A 17064-nucleotide genomic window follows, 5' to 3' on the forward strand; every position below is an offset into this window, starting at 1 on the left:
ATCTCGCTAGCAAATCCCAGCGTGGTGTGGCTGAACTTTGGTTGCTGTTAGGCCAGAATCAGCTCACCGGAGGCATCTCGGCCCAACAAAAGGAAAACAGGTGCTGGACAGCATCAACGGCAAATGGAACAGCCGGCGGGGGGGTCGGCAATCCTGCCTGGGGAATGTTGTATCGGCCGACGCCCGTGCGGATTCGGTGAGTCAGAAAAACTAGGGCAACTCCACGGGGAGAGGAAAGAAGGATGGAGGAAGGAGGAGACGATCCCCTGGAGTGCAGCGACACTAACCGCCTTTTCGGTAAGGCGGCGAAGGGGCCGCCTGAAATCGGCCCTCTTTTCTGGAATCCTCGCGCGGATGCGACGGCGCCCTAAAGCTTGACCGAGGCTTGGATTCGACGCTTAAAGCTTGCCTCCCGACACCGGATTACCCTGTACCCAACTCGGTCATCCCCCGAAGAGATGGAGAACACGGCTGCAACTGGAGAAAAGCTGGAGTCGAAGCTTATGCGCCCTCCATCTCATTGGTAGACCCTCTGCACCCTCACCGGCCAGTGGAGTTGGGTCATGGCAAGACTGCAATCGGGGAACGTCACGCGGCGGGCTGCTGATGCTTTTGCCCCTCGCGCCGCACATATTTCTTTTCCTTATTAAAAGTCTTTCGTCCCCTGATGATCTGATCTATGTTTCTTGTTCTGTTCTCCGTTGACTTGAACTCCCCCTGAGCCTGGCGTTGCGACCATGACCGAGGAATCCCACGTCGGCGACCTGTTCGCCACCGCCGACCAGAAGCAGGAGATTTCTGATTTACACCGTGAAACTCTTCCTCTGGTCGTCACTGAGGAGGAAGCTTTGGCTCGCGCCAGGAACCAGCCCGATGAAGCCCTCCCCTTGCGCATCACTTTTGGCCCGCAAGATCGGGACAACCCCCGCTGCTGGGGTCACTGGCGCAAGTGGTACATCACCCTGTTTGCTAGTTTTCTGAACGTCATCACGTAGGTCTACTGCCAATTGCCTGTTTGTTGGCCCTACTAATCCTTATAATCCAGAACTTGGTCTTGTGGTTCCTTCTCCTCCGGAGCCACCGGCATCGCGGAGCATTTCCACGTGTCTACCGAAGTCACCACGCTATGCTTGTCCATGTATGTGCTGGGATATGCCATTGGACCTGTCTTGCTGGCTCCTCTATCCGAGTACTTCGGTCGCCAGCCCGTTTATATCGTCTCGTGGTTCATCATGTCCCTCTTCCAGATGCCTCTGGCACTGGCACCCAACATTGGCACCATTATTGTCTGCCGTTTCATTGCCGGTTTCGCAGGTGGTGCCCCGTTGACCAACACGGGCGGTACCATCAGTGATCTGTGGGAGCGTAATCAGAGTGGTGGCCCCATGGCCTTCTACGGTCTTAGTAGCACGTTTGGCCCGCCCATGGCCCTGGTGGTCAGCGGCTACATTGGCCTGAACCTGAACTGGCACTGGATCTTCTGGATCATGATGGCCATCACTGGTGGCACCTGGATTGCCCTGGTCCTCACTATCCCGGAAACTCGCCACAGTATCATTCTGCAGCGTAAGGCATCCCGCGTGCGCAAGCAGATGCAACGCGAGGGGCTGCGCTCCGCTGAGACCACCACCGACCTCCACGCAGAAGACCGCAAGGGCCTGCACCAGTTGTTCGCTATCACCCTCACTCGTCCCTTCCGCTTCCTGTTCACCGAGCCCATCACCACCTTCTCCGCCATCTACAACGGCTTCCTTTACGGCCTGGTCTACCTCTTCAACGAAGCCTTCCCCCTCGTTTTTGGCGAACCCAACGGCCACGGCTTCAACGTCGGCCAGCAGGGTCTCTGCTTCCTGGGTATGGCCATTGGACCCATCATCGCCTGCGCCCTATCCCCGCTGCAGGAGCGGTACTACCTGCGTCGCGTGGCCGAGAACAGCGGCCGCAGTGTGCCCGAGGCGCGTATGTGGATGGCCCGTGTCGGCTCCTTGCTCATCCCGATTAGTCTGTTCTGGTTCGGCTGGACCAGCTACCGGTCCGTGCACTGGATTGTCCCCATCATTGCGTCTTCCTTCTTCGGGGCGGGTCTCTACATCGTCATCCTCAGTATCCTCAACTACGTCGTCGACAGTTACCAGACGTACTCTGCCTCCGCGTTGGCCGGTGTCATCCTCGTCCGGAACCTCGTCGGTGCTGGATTCCCCCTGTTCGCTACGCAGATGTACGAAAAGCTCGACTACGAGTGGGCGTCCAGTCTGCTGGGCTTTATTGCCATTCTGCTCGTGCCGATTCCCTTCATCTTCTTCTACAAGGGTCGTGCCATTCGGTTGCGCAGTCCTTGGGCGCGCGAGCACTTTGACTCGGATGAGGATAGTCCCCATTAGCCTGGTTCCACTGCAAAAGTGTCTTGTCTTGTCTGTATATAGGTGCATCCGTATGACGTTATGATAGCAATTAGATGCTTAATACTACCACATTATGTTCCTCTATACTCCATGCATACTCTCCATAGTTGTAGACCTATAGTCAAGGCACTGGGCCTTGACGTCGACATTCTGATCCGTTCCTCGCCCCACAATATATATTCCACCACAATCCACCTTTGTTAACACCCACACCACTTAGTACTTCACACTTCTCTCACAATCAATGTATAATCCCTAAATCGACCCAATTGCCATCCTCATCCAGCATAGCCATGCCTAGAAACAACAATGTACGTAAACAGCGCAACTATCCCCTAGCGCCATCATGGCCAAATAGCCTCGGTCGGGGGATAACGGCACAGTGCCGGCTGCGATCGGAACAAGGGAGTGCTAACGTCACGAGTGTGGCAACTGTAGACCTGCTTGTCGAAAGACCTGCCATGCTACACCATGCCATGTGCTGTGCCATGTCAGACCCATCGTGGTGGACAGTGACGTTGGACTGTGGGGACCAAGCGATTCAATCTGGGGGATGGGGTCGGCGAATCAAGCTGAGAGTCATTGGTTCATAGGATTGCATAATAGAGTTGCTGGATTGGGTTAGTTGGTGTGGGATTGGGGGTGGATTATGTCATGTGGATGAGTAAGAAGGGGGCTAAACTATATTGGGAAGGTTGTGGAAATGTTCTTGATTTGGATGAGACGCGAGACGCGTTTGTTATAAAGAGTTGTGTAGTTTTATTTTTCACATAATATCGATATATTCAGATTAAGAATTTATAATACATCATAGAAAAACATGGTATTTATCCATCATCTGGGAACGGCCACATCCTCCTCGCCTCCTCCGGTGATTTCTCATCCGCCATGCGCTCGATAAACATCGCTAGTAACTCCCGGTTCTGGCGTCGCTTTTCCTCGATGTCTAGTTCGGGTGATATCCATCCCTCTGCGTCCGTGTCGAGACACTCCTGTGCCAGATGCTGAATCTCATGCCAAGTCTGGTACTCCACAAACTGTCGCTCGTGCGTCTCGATATCTTCCTCAGTGAAGGAAAATGGACACGATCCGGTAAAGCCTAGATCGGCCCACTTCTGAAAGATCTCGATCAGACATGCTCGGAGGGGAATAACGCCCATCTCGGATACCTCACCGCACCGGGTGAACAATTCTCGCAACACTCGCGGTACGTTTCTCGCAATATGTGCTAGTCGGTTCTCGAGGAATGTGGAGACTTCGTATGCTTTTGCCAGCTTGGCCTGCGACCACTCGCGTCGGGCTAGCAACTTGCTCTCATCATCCATTTTGTCGTACCCATCAGGAAGCTCGGGATGCGCAAAGCCTTGCGTGTAGTTGTCTGGGGGCTTTAAGAACTCGGGCCAGCGGGATTGGAGAAAGGCGGGCATTACCGCTAGAGACTGGAAATCAATGATCGAAACTATTCTAGTACTGTCTTCGGGTGCCACGTATATATTACCCATGTGGAGATCGGTGTGCCAGAGAGTAGGCTCTGCGGATTGGCCTAGTAGTGGATGAGAGTCGAACGTGGGCATAAGGCGTATTGTGAAGTTAAGGAGCTGAGATTGTTCTTCAAAGGTGCCTCGATAGAACATGGCTGATTTGTTTGGTGGTATACCGGAGATGCGGGATAGCTCACGCTCTGCAATGGCTATACCAAGTCCCGATAATGTGATCCCTGTGAAATGGTAAGTTCAAGTCACTCTGGGGGTACAGGAGACATACAAGGCCCTCGATCAGTAGGTTTGTTTGACGGTGTAGGTTGCTCGGCACACTGGGTGTCAAATGACCGGTCAGGAGAAGGACCGACACAAAATGATTGCGATGGATCAACATTGTCATCGAGCAGTAAACATTGATAATCTAAGTTCTGTAGATAGTCGCGCAAATATAAACCACCATAGGCAGGAAACCGGATAGCTGATAATTGTGCTTCGAGCTTTGTCAAGTTCTGAACAAGCTGCAACTTCTGTGATTCTGTCATAACCCCCCATCTACGAAACAAGGGAACGCCGGCAGCTTTCTCCATTATTATATACTCGGCACCTACAGAGCTCGCTTTATTAGAGGACCATGAGAGCACACGAGGAACTGGAATATTGGTGTTTCTGTGTACTATGAAGATAGAGTCAGCAAAACATGTATAGCCTCAATGAGGTACACCAAGGATGAAGGATGAAGACAAATTTCATACAGCATTCTAAGACACCCACCTCGGATGCCGTTGTAAGTTCTGCAGGTCCAGCAATGCGACAAGGGAGCTTGGCAACGACCTCGGTTCCATTTTCCCTGTTCATCAGTAGAGCTTTGCTAAACCCACCCTCCATTTTCTCCACCCTTGCTACCGGAGACGGATCGACGCCGACCGCCGTAGCTACATTGCATAGAGCATCGAGATCGAATTTCACGTAACGTCGGGCCAGCTGATGCTGTTCATCGACCAGGAAATGGCCGTTGGTATATGCAAAAAGCTCATCCGGGCTGATTGACTTTCCTAACCCAACATTAGCAATCTCCTAGTTACTATGTCTGTTCCATTAAATGGTGGGCGAATACCGCGACAAAGGATGGATAGCTGGGCTGTTGGCTGCAAGTGGTGTACCCTCTTGAGCCTTCTCGAAAGGGAGAACATGGTATTCTCCGTGGTTGCCGTGGTATACAGATTTAATTAGTTATCATCTCACAATGAGCGAGCCAAACAATGGATGTGAGAAATAAAGGAAGGCAGCATCCCTGTATTAATACCATGCTATAATAGGATTAGCGCATGATATACGTTTTATGGGACCGGCCAAATTAAGCTGGTAGAACCCGCCTTTTACATTGTGGCCAGCGGTAGGTGCCTTGCGACATGATTGTTTACCCAAAATGAGTTTCTGTTGTAAGATGTCTTAGTATTAGAAAAATAGCCACTGCATCTTTCCTCCGAAGGTACGTAGTCCATCATTTGGGAATAATATCTAATCCTCATCCTTGTGAACCTTACGCTCGAATTGCTCGATAAACTGCATCCCTACCCGGCCCGGATCGAGACAGAGATAACGAAATTCTCTCCAGAATTGGAGGGCATCAGTATGATCAGGCATGTAATCGGGCAACAGCATCCTCCACTCTTCGTCATCACCATAGAAGTTCGTAACACAGGAGGAAGCAGACTCCCACCATACAGGCATGTATGCGGCCGTCTCCCAATTAATGATCCCGGTAACACAGCCATCCTTGACCATGATGTTGGTGTAGCTAAGATCCCCATGGGTAAAGGTATACGGCGTAGATGGTGGCATGCGACTTCGTAGGAGTTTTCGCACGCGCTCGGGAACAGCTTCATGCAATCTAGACTCTAACTCGGCCCAGAGTTCGTCATCAGATGCGAATGGGCCACAAGGACGGACGTCCTGATAATTTCCGAAACGAAAGTTGGTAGATACCGGTCCGCCATCGAGGGACTCCATGCGATCGGAATGAAGTTTGCAAAGTTCAGACACGTAATTGGCTGTCTGTTTTGCGATGCTTTCTCTCTGCTCGGAGGAGAGCCTTCGCCAAACAGTGCTAAGTGGCTGTCCAGGAGGGCTCTCCATCAATGTCAGGGTATGATCATCTTCTTTCCAAGTCTTGACAATCTTCGGGACCGGGATGGAAGTCTGTTCCTGCACGAGTCGGATATTGGACGCCTCGTCGGTTGAAAGATTGTGCCCTCGATCTTTGAGGATCAGTTCGGATCCCAATGACCAGACGCCTCGGTCGCCTGCCTGAAAGAACAGTTTGACATGACTTTTGTAGTCATGATCATATTCCTCCCAGCCGCAGGTTTTGCAAGCATCCGAGGGGTACATGATGAATGAATCGTGAGTGTGTCTTTGTGAAGGGTGATGGTCTGGCCAGGACAGGTGAGAAGTAGTGTGTAGTCTTTTGAGGGATAGAGATGGATGTATATATAGGTTCAGTGTTTAACAGATGTGCACTGAGGCTCCATCTATTCCATGCTTAGCCATAAGGAAAGACAGGGTGCTGCCGTCGGTGAAAGCGCTTGCGGGAAAGGCCGAGATGCATACTAAGTGCATGGGTCTGCTGCGGCCTGATTGTATGCTAAGATTGGTGTTGTAAAGACAGGTATCTTGCATTGATCATGTGCACAACGGCACTGGCAGTGCACACTCCTCCCATATCTCATAACCTTCAAGATCAGGCCTTCACAACACCAAGGCAGATAGTGGAAACCCACAATAGCGCCTAATTGGCGCCAATCTCCAAGCAATATCCGATGAGCTAATAATATCTCAACTCCACCCGCCATCACAGGATTTCGCCATTTTAGGCTACAGCCTCGTCTGGTCAGTACTAGGCCTCAGGGCACAGTTGTCGCGGTAGCTGCCTCCGAATTACCTTGCCAACCGTATAAATTCATCAACATATGTCGGCAGCTCCCAGATGGCACGATCTGATAATCATCTCTGGAAAGTTCCATTCCAACTACACACACCTCACAGATACGCTGTATTTTGGCGTCCCAAAAAACACACTCTCTCATTCCCAAGTTGGTGTACCAACCCCAATTCAGCGTATATTCAACTAACCATCCCAGACAATGTCGCTCATTGCCGGGGATGTTTATCTCATGAGACTTTGGGAGGACGCTCGGACACCTGCCGATGAAAGGGCTGTCTTCAGGCTGTGGAGCCATTTGTTTATGAAACATCTTTTTTCCAGCAAAGACTGGGGTGTCTTCTATAAACCCACACCAGAGGATTCTCCCTCAATGCCTGGATATCACCATAGAGCATTATGGTGTACGCCATGCCACGGTCGCTGTCGATCTCGATTTCGATGTCGATATGACGGCATTTTGCATATATGAGCCAGTGGCGATGGAATCAAGTCTTCAGGATCTTGACGGACTTGTGAGACATGCATTCACAGTCTGTAAGGCCTATCTTCTAGATCGCCCCGGTTTGCCAAAAGTGTACGCGTTCACGGCATTTGGTACTAAGTGTAGAGCATGGTCTTGCTCGAGAGATGATGGATGCCTGGTGCCGCTATTTGGCTCACCGGACTCATGAGATCCCCGTCATTACGTTGATATTCACTCCCTGGAGGCTTCCCGGATTAATGAAGTTGTACATATGATGAAGAATGAATGTGGAACCCATGATCGTGTTGAAGTGCGATTAGATGTTAGCAGCAGGCGTGTCATGTATCCACCGTCGGGGTTGCTAAATAATTACCTGTGCTTATTATGCGTTTTTGTTTTTTGATTTCATCTATGCGCTAACAGCCTTTTGTCGCGTATGCCCTGTATAGGTTCTTTTTTTCCTTTTTTAAAAGGCACTTTGACACAGCCAAAAGTGTCTGACCATGAGACTGCGAAATGGATGTCAATTCCAGTGGAATGATCCGATGATTACCACCTAAGGCTTAAGGTTCGAGTCACAGGATACTCTTAATGTTTATTTTCTAGTCAATGGCAATGTCTCGATGTTATTTCTCACACTCGTTTCATCAATGCCTCATAGTGCAACAAGTAACATAGTAGACTCGTGATGTATAGTGACTGGCATGCATGGTCGTGGACTTCTTTCCTGTCTATTCGTAAAGTCAGCACCACTCATGTGGCATTTCACATCTGTACCCTCGAAGGCTTGAACTCATCCCTTATGTTAAACAGGATTTACCCTGAAGTTGGATTATATTCCAAAATATATTGAGAAGCAATGAAATCTGCTATCCATTAGTCATCGTAAATGGCAAGCCTATCTTCCACCTCACAAAACCACCATGCGAGTATTCCCTCAGCAGGCAGAACCTGCTGGTCACCCGGATGAACCGTAGACTCTACTTTGTCCTTTGCACTTCGGATGTCTTGAATATACTCCCGCCCATCATTAACTCCTTTCACAACAATGATAGGACTGCATATATCTTCACCCAGTCCGTAATCCCAGCGGATCTGTCCACTGGACTCGACATGACCGTCGTCATAGAACATTAACATGCCCAGACAGGGATGATGTGATCTCATCTGATCCCTGCATACTTGGACCTGAACAAGACCTCTCAGTGTGGCCTTGGTCATAAACCAGTGTTCGAACAATTTGTTGCGATTGCCGCCTGGAAACTCCGATATATCACGTATTGGGACCAAGACTGGGGTCTGGCCATTGCGAGGGCTATGGCAGGTAACTCCGCACACCGTGACATAGCTGGACCCCGGATCCATGCCGTCATGATAGATTCCGGAAACAGGTCCATCAACATCCCGGAGCATAGGATGATACCGCCGATTCGCGAGATAGTGATCCGGAGCCTGGGCCCCAAAGGTTACGTTTCTTCCTAGAGAGGTTTGCAGCTGGCTGGTCAGTCACTGAAGCAAATTATAGATGGAAGCCCCTACCGTCAATCCGTCGATGTATCTGTACCCCGGGGCAATAGTCCAGCCCCGGAGCCAGGCTCCCTGGATCTGTTCCTGATCATTGAGTGGAAAATAAATCCAATATACATGGGGGAGGCTGTCGTCCCGCCCTACGCGTTGATGCATCTCTTCAATGAATTTATCGAACATTTTGTTTGTGCCGGAGAAATCGTGAAACCCGACAATTCCATGGATGGTACAGCAGACAAGAAGGCCTTGGACTTGGGGACCAAGTTTCGTGTAATGCAGTCTAACCGAATTCACCCGGATAAAGGGAGTTTGGACCGATTGGTGGAGAGCGGGCGCAAAAGGCGAGGTCCATGTCAGGGATTCCGACCCTGAATATTGCCTATTAACCAATGCAATTATCTTCATCAGCAGGCACTAAATCGGTCAGACGCTGCCCAAATACTAAAGTGAATAAGCTTACATGACGGTATACCCCTAGTTTTGGATGAGAATTCTGCACGTTGAATATCTCATACCAGGGTGACTGATCTTCTGTCGGAGTAGCATCACGGTTGAGAAACTGAATCCCACGCACACCGATGTGGTCCTTTGAAATAATAACTCTGTGAATATTCCGAGGCAGCTGAACTTGAAACACATCAGCCCCTTCAGCTGCCTTTAGTGGTGTGTTGCTGAGCTGTGCCACGTAAGAATGATCCCTACAGATAATTCGCGACATCCATATGTCTTTGGTGAGGTCGAGTTCATCTTCCTGAGGCTCTTTGTTCTGTCTACCATAGTCAATGAGCCGTCGCGTCTCTCCTAGGATAGTCAAGTACCAGCATGAACCAACAAACTCCGAGATCCTGCGTCGTATCTCAGGGGGTAATTTACCAAAGAAGTCTTCCTTGAAGGGCTCTGGAATGATACAGGCAGTATACCTGGATGCCAGACCCTCTAAAACGGTTCCAGGATTTCCACGTTCTGGATAGGACTTTGGATAGATCTCTTCCGTGGCAAGTGCGAATTTCCTGATATCCTTCAAGGACGGCTTGTCAGATGGCTCGTAGCTGGCCATTAGAAGCCGAAGACACCTTGTATGAATGCATAGCAATGGGTTTGGCTCCGCCTTGCAGAATACGCAGTTTTTTTCACAATCGGGTACAGTTTGTAGAGGAAATCCATCCTCCTCGAGGTCTGCGGTTGGGTTAGATGATACTGCGCGAAGCTTCGAGGGGCTAAGGGCTTACCGATTATGCGTTCTCCAGCAGTCGGGTGATCCACGCATAGAGCGCAATACCTTCGCGACGCATGAATATCTTCTGTCACGGGTATGAACGGGCGATCTTTGATGACAACTCTTGGTCTTTCCAGTCATTCTTGGTGCTGGCACATTAGTGGGAGCTGTATTTTTTTATATAGTATTAGAAGTAGACAAACTACTATAGCAGTGCGACCAGGAATGGCAGCTTCCAGTCACTCGATTCAGATGATGAAACCAAACAAAGAGCTAGTTCGGGACCTGCCCCTTCATAATGAGGCGCCCTGTTCCCCCTTTGTAGGTTTCACAAGTCTGTGCCTGAGATCTAATAGAACAACTCCAAATGCCCAAGTTTTGTGGATATTGTCACTGCCAAATGGCAGGCATGTTGGAAAATCGCGGGGTTCTACCTTCCAACTGGGATGTCAACCACTGACTGAGCGATAATTTGTTCAGTAGTAGCCGTCGGGACATATTCTGTGCCACCCACAGTTCATTGTTTCTCGATAGGAGCACTGGGTTACATCCATTCAATATGATAAAGAGCTTTGGAAGTCGTATTTAGAAGAACCCACTGCTGAAAACAGCACATCACCACATTTGCGCTGCTATAGAGCGCACACAGGGACAACTTTCGGTAGTTATCAAGATCCCGTAGCTCATCTGACAACAGCTCTATTAAGATCCCTCTAATTCGGTGACTAGAATTTCCGAAGAGGAAAGAGGAAACAAACAAGGTTCAATGAACGGATCTCGTATCCATCGTTCAACCATGGAACCTCTCTCCGACTGACTTTCCCCGCCATTCCGGCCCAACCCCGAATCACCACCATCAGGAGATTGCCTCATCTGAAAGCCCTCCGATATTATATCTCATGAAAAGAAGGAACGTCGCTCCTAGGATACACCTATGGCCTTCTATGCCGCTGCCAGGAAACGCCCCCACCGCAGCATCCACGACCCGGAGGTGCGCCCGCTGCGTCTAGCCGTACTGAAAGCCGCCACCATCAATTTGCTCATCTTACAACTCCTCTTCCTCGGCCTGTTCTGCTATCTATTCGGGTCCATCTTTCAACAAACCACCCATATCCACAACCTCAATGTCCTCTTCGTCGACTATGATGGCGGGGCCATCGGTCGGGCCGTGCGCACTGCCTACCAACAGCTGCAAGGGTCCGGCTTCCCGACCCTCCGCGAGCAGTCAGCCGAGGCCTATCCCAATCCCGCGTCGATCGTCTCCACCGTCTGCAATATTCACTACTGGGGTGGCTTTTACATCGCCCCAAATGCTTCTTCGCGTCTGTCAGCTGCTCTCGCCGGCATCGGGACAGCAACCTACAATACGAGCGATGTCATGACCCTAGTCTGGAATGAGGCGCGCTACTCCACCGTCGTGGATTCTGCCATCCAGTCCAACATCCTCTCTCTATCCGAAGCTGCTCGCGTCGTCTACACGACTACCAACGGCCCATTCATTCTCCAGACGCTGAACACTTCCGACCAGACAGCCATCGCCACTCTTGCTGACCCCTGGACACTCTCCACCATTAACATCCAACCCACCACCCAAGGCTCCCGCCTCATCTACAACACCCTCGTCGTCATCCTCATCCTCATCCAAGAATTCTTTTACCTGGGCTACCTCAATGGCCTCTACCAGCAATTCCACCTGTACACCTCCGTCGACGCGCACCGCATAGCCATCATCCGCCAGCTCATCTCAGGAATATACACCTTCATTGGGTCGCTCTGCACGACGGGTGCGATCTGGGCCTTCCGATACGGCTGGCATGTCAACGGCGACCAGTTCATGATCACCTGGATGGCGCTGTGGTTGTTCGCGCATTTGAATTTTCTAGTCCTGGATGTGTTTACTATCTGGTTAGCGCCACCATTTGTCCCCATGGCGCTTATCTCATGGGTCGTGCTGAACGTTTCATCAATCCTGTTGCCATTCGAGCTATCTCCTGGCTTTTATAAGTGGGGATATGCGCTGCCCGCGCATGCTATATTCCAAGTCATGGTGGATATTTGGTCCGGTGGGTGTAATCCGCAACTTGATTATGCGTTGCCGGTCCTTTTTGCGTATGAGGTTGTTGGGATGGTGCTCAGTAGCCTCGGGGTGTATCGTCGGGCGCACTATGCGGTTCTGGCGGAGGAGGCGAAGAAGGAATCACAGGAGCGCTTGGCTGTTGAGGCAGAGGGAGAGGCAGAGAAGGAAACCCCTGGTACTAATGGCGGGGAGGGACCAGCCGGGGAGGCAGAGGCAGAGGAAGGAGAACCATCAGAGATGCAGCCAGAGGGATTTGGAGAGCGCATGAGGCAGGAAATGTCACGGCTGGAGAGAGTGCACACCAGTCGGCAGAACACGGGCCCATCCTTCGATCTACCATACACCGACTAGTTACTGGTGAGAGTCTATCGTATATATCTATAGCAACCAATATGATCACTCTGCAACTGCATCCTGCCTTTAGCACGCAACGAAGCATCTCTATCCTATCCACCTCCCATACCAAACCAATCTACTCAAACAAACCATTCCAAGATCCCCTCACCCCCTTCCTCACCGGAACCACCAACCCAGCCTCATACTCATCAATCTCCTTCTTCAACCCCCCAAGCCCCAAATCCGCTGTCCCCGGCCACACATACCTCGTCCGCTTAACCACCTTCCAAAAGCCATACGCGACCACAAAAAACCCAACCATAGTATAATCCAAAAAGAACGTCTGCACATCCCACTGCCCATCGATGAATATCTCGAACCCAATGATCAGCGTCATGACTATCGTCCCCACCAGCGCGAACCAGCCCGCATACGGCTGCAGATAGCCCTTATAGGGAAGTGTATCGCGGGATATACCCTGTCGGCGCAGTGCAGCATAGAAGTGCAGGTATGTGATGCACGTGCCGACGTAGTTGAGGAGGTATGATGCGACGATTATTCCCACGAGCCAGTTCAGCACCGTGGAGGAGTTGTTGCTTACTTGGAGGAATCCGAGGAGGCAGAATGCCAGCGATGCGGCGACGGCGTAGTAGGGGAGGCCGTTGCGGTTGCAGCGCGCGAAGAGGGTTGGGGCGCGACCTTCGAGTGCCATACCGTGGAGGGTCCGGGCTGCGGAGAATACGAGGTTGTTGCCGGCGGAGAAGACGGAAGTCATGATTAGGGCGTTGACAATGTCCGGGAGGACGCGGATGTTGAAGTGGTTCATGGAGATTACATAGGGGGAGCTGGAGGGGATCTCGGATGTTTAGAAGGAATACTGGTATGGATGAATATTGGCTTGATGGGACTCACGCAGCTCCCGTCCCACTTCCTTGTTCCGTCCCTTCCAAGGTGGCAGCAAGAGTAGGATCATTGTAGGGGATGAGTATGCCCATTGATAGAGCACCCAGGATGAAAAATGTTACCAGTCGCCATGGGTACGACGCGTAAGCCTTTTTCATTACTCCTCGTGGTCGTGCTGCTTCTGCGGCTGCCATGGATATGTATTCGGGGCCGACCATTCTGTTGCAGTGGTGAGTTTGATACAAACGCAAATTACGTGTTTGGGTTGGTCTAACGTGAAAGAACCTTGTATCATGCATGCTAGAACGCCGCAGAAGCGTCCAACGCCACCGGATATAATGTAGGACACAAATGCCCCCTGGAATTTGCAGATTTGCCATTAACCAACCCTATATATACCTGTTGATGAGACAATGCACCCACCGGATCTCGCCAGTATCGGAAGCCGTATACATCGTGGCGTGGATTGCCTCCGACCATGGTAATGAAGGTATACAGCAGAAGTCCGACCATGAGGAGTATTTTGAAGGACGACAGATAGAACTCCGATACTCCGAAGAAGCGAACGGTAAATATGTTCAACAGTCTGGCATTGCAGGAGTGAGGTTAGAGACACGTACAATGGCTGTGGAGGAAACACGTACGTATAAAGCACCAACATAATCACCACCACAGCAGCTACAGGCACACGATCGGTCCAGTAGGTGAGGAGGATGTTGATGGCGACTATCTCGTATGGTATTCCGAATGCTGTCAAGGTTAGCATTCCATCACCTGCAGAAAGGTGAATATGACTAACCCATGGTGAAAAAGAAATTCCAGCCCATGGCAAAGCTTAGGGCATCATCCACCCAGTGACCGGCGAGGCGGATGAACGGCGAGGGGATAGGCAAGTAGCAGACCATCTCCGCTGTAAGAGTCAACCCAGCTCCATCGGACAAAGTTTCGACTAGACCAGCTCACCAAAGCATTGATTGACAGAGAGGATGATAGGCGTGTACACGAGAAAGCCGATTAAGAGACCTGCAGGGCCAGCTTTAGGTAACATGGCACCCATCTGAACAAATAGCGCTACAAACAGTCAATCAATATGACGAGATAATTGCTGGCAGCTAATTCACCGGCATGCCGAGACGTACATGTTCCAATGGCTCCCCCGACCGCGAAGAGCTGAACTTCTTTCCCGCCCAGCTTGCGATGCAAATACTGCGATCCTGCCGTGATATTCGGGGCTTCCGGGGACTCGGAAGCATGGTCGCTGGCTTCGGCCACACCAGGGTCGGGAAGGCGGTACTTGTTATCCATGTTTGACAGCCGTGCGTTCCGTATCCCTGGCCACGAGCATCGCCTTTTATTTAACCGCCGGCACACGAGCATATCGCTTTCACAGCTTGAGATTACACCCCACGTTCTCGCATTAGGAGCACGGCGTTAGGGCGTTTCGGGCGGGGTTCGGCCTATGAGAGGAAAGTATCCACTTGAGATGCAGATAGCTCTGTGCGATCATCATGGCCTGTCATCGGATCGAGATGTTGGGCAGCCGGCGATCGTGTAGCCTGACCGTGGCCGAGATGGTAACAGAGGAGCGAGGCGGCATTTATTAGGAGCAAAGCGGCATTGTTTTCCGAGGGGGATATTATCTAGGATTCTAGAATAAGTCGAGAGACGAGATTGAATTGGCTGTCAACGACCCAATTAACCGCGAAATAGCATATGTCGCGTGAAAGGATCAGGTTAAAAACGAACGATCGACATAAGCTTGGATGACACGGGATAGGGATGGCAATGATTACGTGGATCGCTTGAATCTAACCGAACATTTGTATCATCTCTTCTATCAGATATTTATATAAATTCACACCAGGACCAGCTGGTGACATCTCGGCGCTTAAACTGCAGGCAAAGAAACCGAACCCAAGAGTATCCCGAGAAACACTAGACACTCTCGGCCTATAAAAATCATTGGTGCTAACACTCTAGTCCAAGAAAGGCAGTCCAACCCAGTCGGACTCCTTTTCCGATGGCTCCTCAGCCGTACATCGGTCACACCCGCAGACGAATCTAAACAGACCCTGGAGGTGATCTCGACGGGACTTGAGGTCGACGCGTTTGCTCAAATCGAAATAGGATATGCAGCACTCCTCGCCGGCTGCGATGTCCTTCGAGGCAGTAAACACCATCCGTCCGTGATGATCGGGTTTATGCATGATCTGGACCGGTCATATTAGCTAATAGTCAAGGGTGGACATGGAGGCTCTTACATTAGGACTGCACGAATGGTTGGCAATCGCTGCTCGAGGATAAACGGCCGCACCAAACTGCTCTCCCCGGTCGACAGGGGGTTCTGGGACAGGATATACACCCGTCTCGCGCGGATACAAGCCGAAAGAGTTGGCTTCCTCCCGGCAGATCAGAGCCACGATCTCGTCAACGCTTAGGTCGTGTGGCAAGATCGGACTACTGCGAAGATACTTCTTCACCAACGCTGTCCATGATCGCACCTGAGCGTGTGACCAGCTCTCTATCGAGCCACAGAAGGACTGGATGGCTTCCCAGCCACCCTTGAAACGCTGATTCGTTTCGTTGTTGGCATCAAGCAGCTGCTGTCGCTCCGTGTGGCGTGAGGCGAGGATGCGGACAATCAGCCACATCATGCCAAAGTCGTATTCGCCCCATTTTGCGCGAATGGGCGAGGCGTATCTCTGCAGCCAGGTGCACTCGAATTCATGGCGCAATTGATCAGCTTCCTGGCAGGTCGAACTGCACCAGACTACATCTGCGAGACAGCGGTTGGGACACGAAATGCGTCCCGAACTTTGTTGCGTCTGACGACTACAGGTTGGATTGCTGCACAGAAGACTATCGCTACTGGCCGGATCATCGACGACGGGAATGAGCGCATAGGGCACGTCAATCATCAGGAGCTCGCCCTTTCGGATGGGTTGCGAGGCACGCAGCTGGCGGCCTTTAATCGGCACCACGCCCTGCTCTAAATGGGGATGTACCCACGGAACGGACGCTGGACGGAATTTATTAGGGGCATTGAGATGCTCTGCAGTTGCGAGGAGCCGTTTTTCGACTGTCGTTGTTGATAAACTCATGATGGTGTGCTGCTTAGGGTCACTGGGACTCGGAGACTTGGGTTTGTTGTGACGCAGATGGGCTGGTTAATTCGGCACGCCATTTTACTCCATTTTTCTTCCTGTCCCTCTCCCAAATTTTTCTGCAGTTCGTCAGCAAGCTCTTATCTCCATTGCCAGATTCGGGTCCACTCGGATCTCGTCTGAATGGTCAATCGGTTTGCCATCACGGTCAAGGAACCAATAACGACGGCAGCAGCTTGGAACCGCAAACCTCAGTGGATACTGCGGATCTCCCATGCCAAAGCCTGGACCGAAGCCATCGAATGCTGCAGACGGCACAGAAGGGAGTTAACAGCCAGCCATGATACGCTGCATATGCACCATCTTTCTCACACATGGCACCATTGAATGGCTGCCCTTAGTGGACTTGAATATGCAGAGGAAGAGTGAGACTGATCTTTTGGGGCGGGAAGAAATGCTGGAATAGGGCATTGTCTCGAAGTCGATGGTTTATCCGCACTAGACCATCTTATCGATACCATTCTTGATTTATCCGTGACATGGAAAGGGTGGATGGTGATATTGACTCCTAGTAAAGTGGCTTGTCGATGATCAGTTTTTCATCTATTTGC

At 51.0% G+C, this 17064-nt stretch overlaps 5 protein-coding genes across 5 annotated transcripts; 2 read left to right on the top strand and 3 right to left on the bottom strand.

Annotated features, from left to right (window-relative positions):
• The first annotated feature begins 704 nt into the window (after window positions 1-704).
• BDQ94DRAFT_152785 (MFS transporter) lies at window positions 705-3056 on the top strand. Its single transcript, XM_026768040.1, has 2 exons — window positions 705-991; window positions 1046-3056. The coding sequence occupies exons 1-2, from the start codon at window positions 738-740 to the stop codon at window positions 2379-2381; spliced, it is 1590 nt and encodes a 529-aa protein (XP_026621052.1). The 5' UTR covers window positions 705-737; the 3' UTR covers window positions 2382-3056.
• Window positions 3057-3190: 134 nt separating this feature from the next.
• BDQ94DRAFT_183745 (protein kinase-like protein) lies at window positions 3191-6274 on the bottom strand (the record flags this gene model as incomplete). Its single annotated transcript, XM_026774487.1, has 4 exons — window positions 3191-4119; window positions 4167-4532; window positions 4636-4935; window positions 5428-6274. 4 exons carry the CDS (start codon window positions 6272-6274, stop codon window positions 3230-3232), a joined length of 2403 nt encoding a protein of 800 aa, XP_026621053.1. The 3' UTR covers window positions 3191-3229.
• A 1892-nt stretch (window positions 6275-8166) lies between these two features.
• BDQ94DRAFT_183747 (uncharacterized protein) lies at window positions 8167-10174 on the bottom strand (the record flags this gene model as incomplete). The annotated part of the gene is made up of 5 exons (XM_026774488.1): window positions 8167-8784; window positions 8830-9216; window positions 9278-9993; window positions 10047-10118; window positions 10156-10174. The coding sequence occupies 5 exons, from the start codon at window positions 10172-10174 to the stop codon at window positions 8167-8169; spliced, it is 1812 nt and encodes a 603-aa protein (XP_026621054.1).
• A 793-nt stretch (window positions 10175-10967) lies between these two features.
• On the top strand, window positions 10968-12461 carry BDQ94DRAFT_183748 (SNG1 family protein; the record flags this gene model as incomplete). Its single annotated transcript, XM_026774489.1, has 1 exon — window positions 10968-12461. The coding sequence occupies one exon, from the start codon at window positions 10968-10970 to the stop codon at window positions 12459-12461; it is 1494 nt and encodes a 497-aa protein (XP_026621055.1).
• Window positions 12462-12582: 121 nt separating this feature from the next.
• On the bottom strand, window positions 12583-16654 carry BDQ94DRAFT_183750 (general amino acid permease; the record flags this gene model as incomplete). Its single annotated transcript, XM_026774490.1, has 11 exons — window positions 15611-16654; window positions 15407-15559; window positions 14758-14806; window positions 14489-14680; window positions 14313-14420; window positions 14149-14259; window positions 13994-14099; window positions 13773-13935; window positions 13625-13707; window positions 13359-13568; window positions 12583-13291 (listed from the first exon to the last, which is right to left on the bottom strand). The coding sequence occupies exons 1-11, from the start codon at window positions 16448-16450 to the stop codon at window positions 12583-12585; spliced, it is 2724 nt and encodes a 907-aa protein (XP_026621056.1). The 5' UTR covers window positions 16451-16654.
• Between the last annotated feature and the right edge of the window lie 410 nt (window positions 16655-17064).

The sequence above is a fragment of the Aspergillus welwitschiae genome, assembly GCF_003344945.1.
Source record: "Aspergillus welwitschiae strain CBS 139.54b unplaced genomic scaffold BDQ94scaffold_49, whole genome shotgun sequence".
Taxonomy (NCBI): Eukaryota; Fungi; Ascomycota; class Eurotiomycetes; order Eurotiales; family Aspergillaceae; genus Aspergillus; species Aspergillus welwitschiae.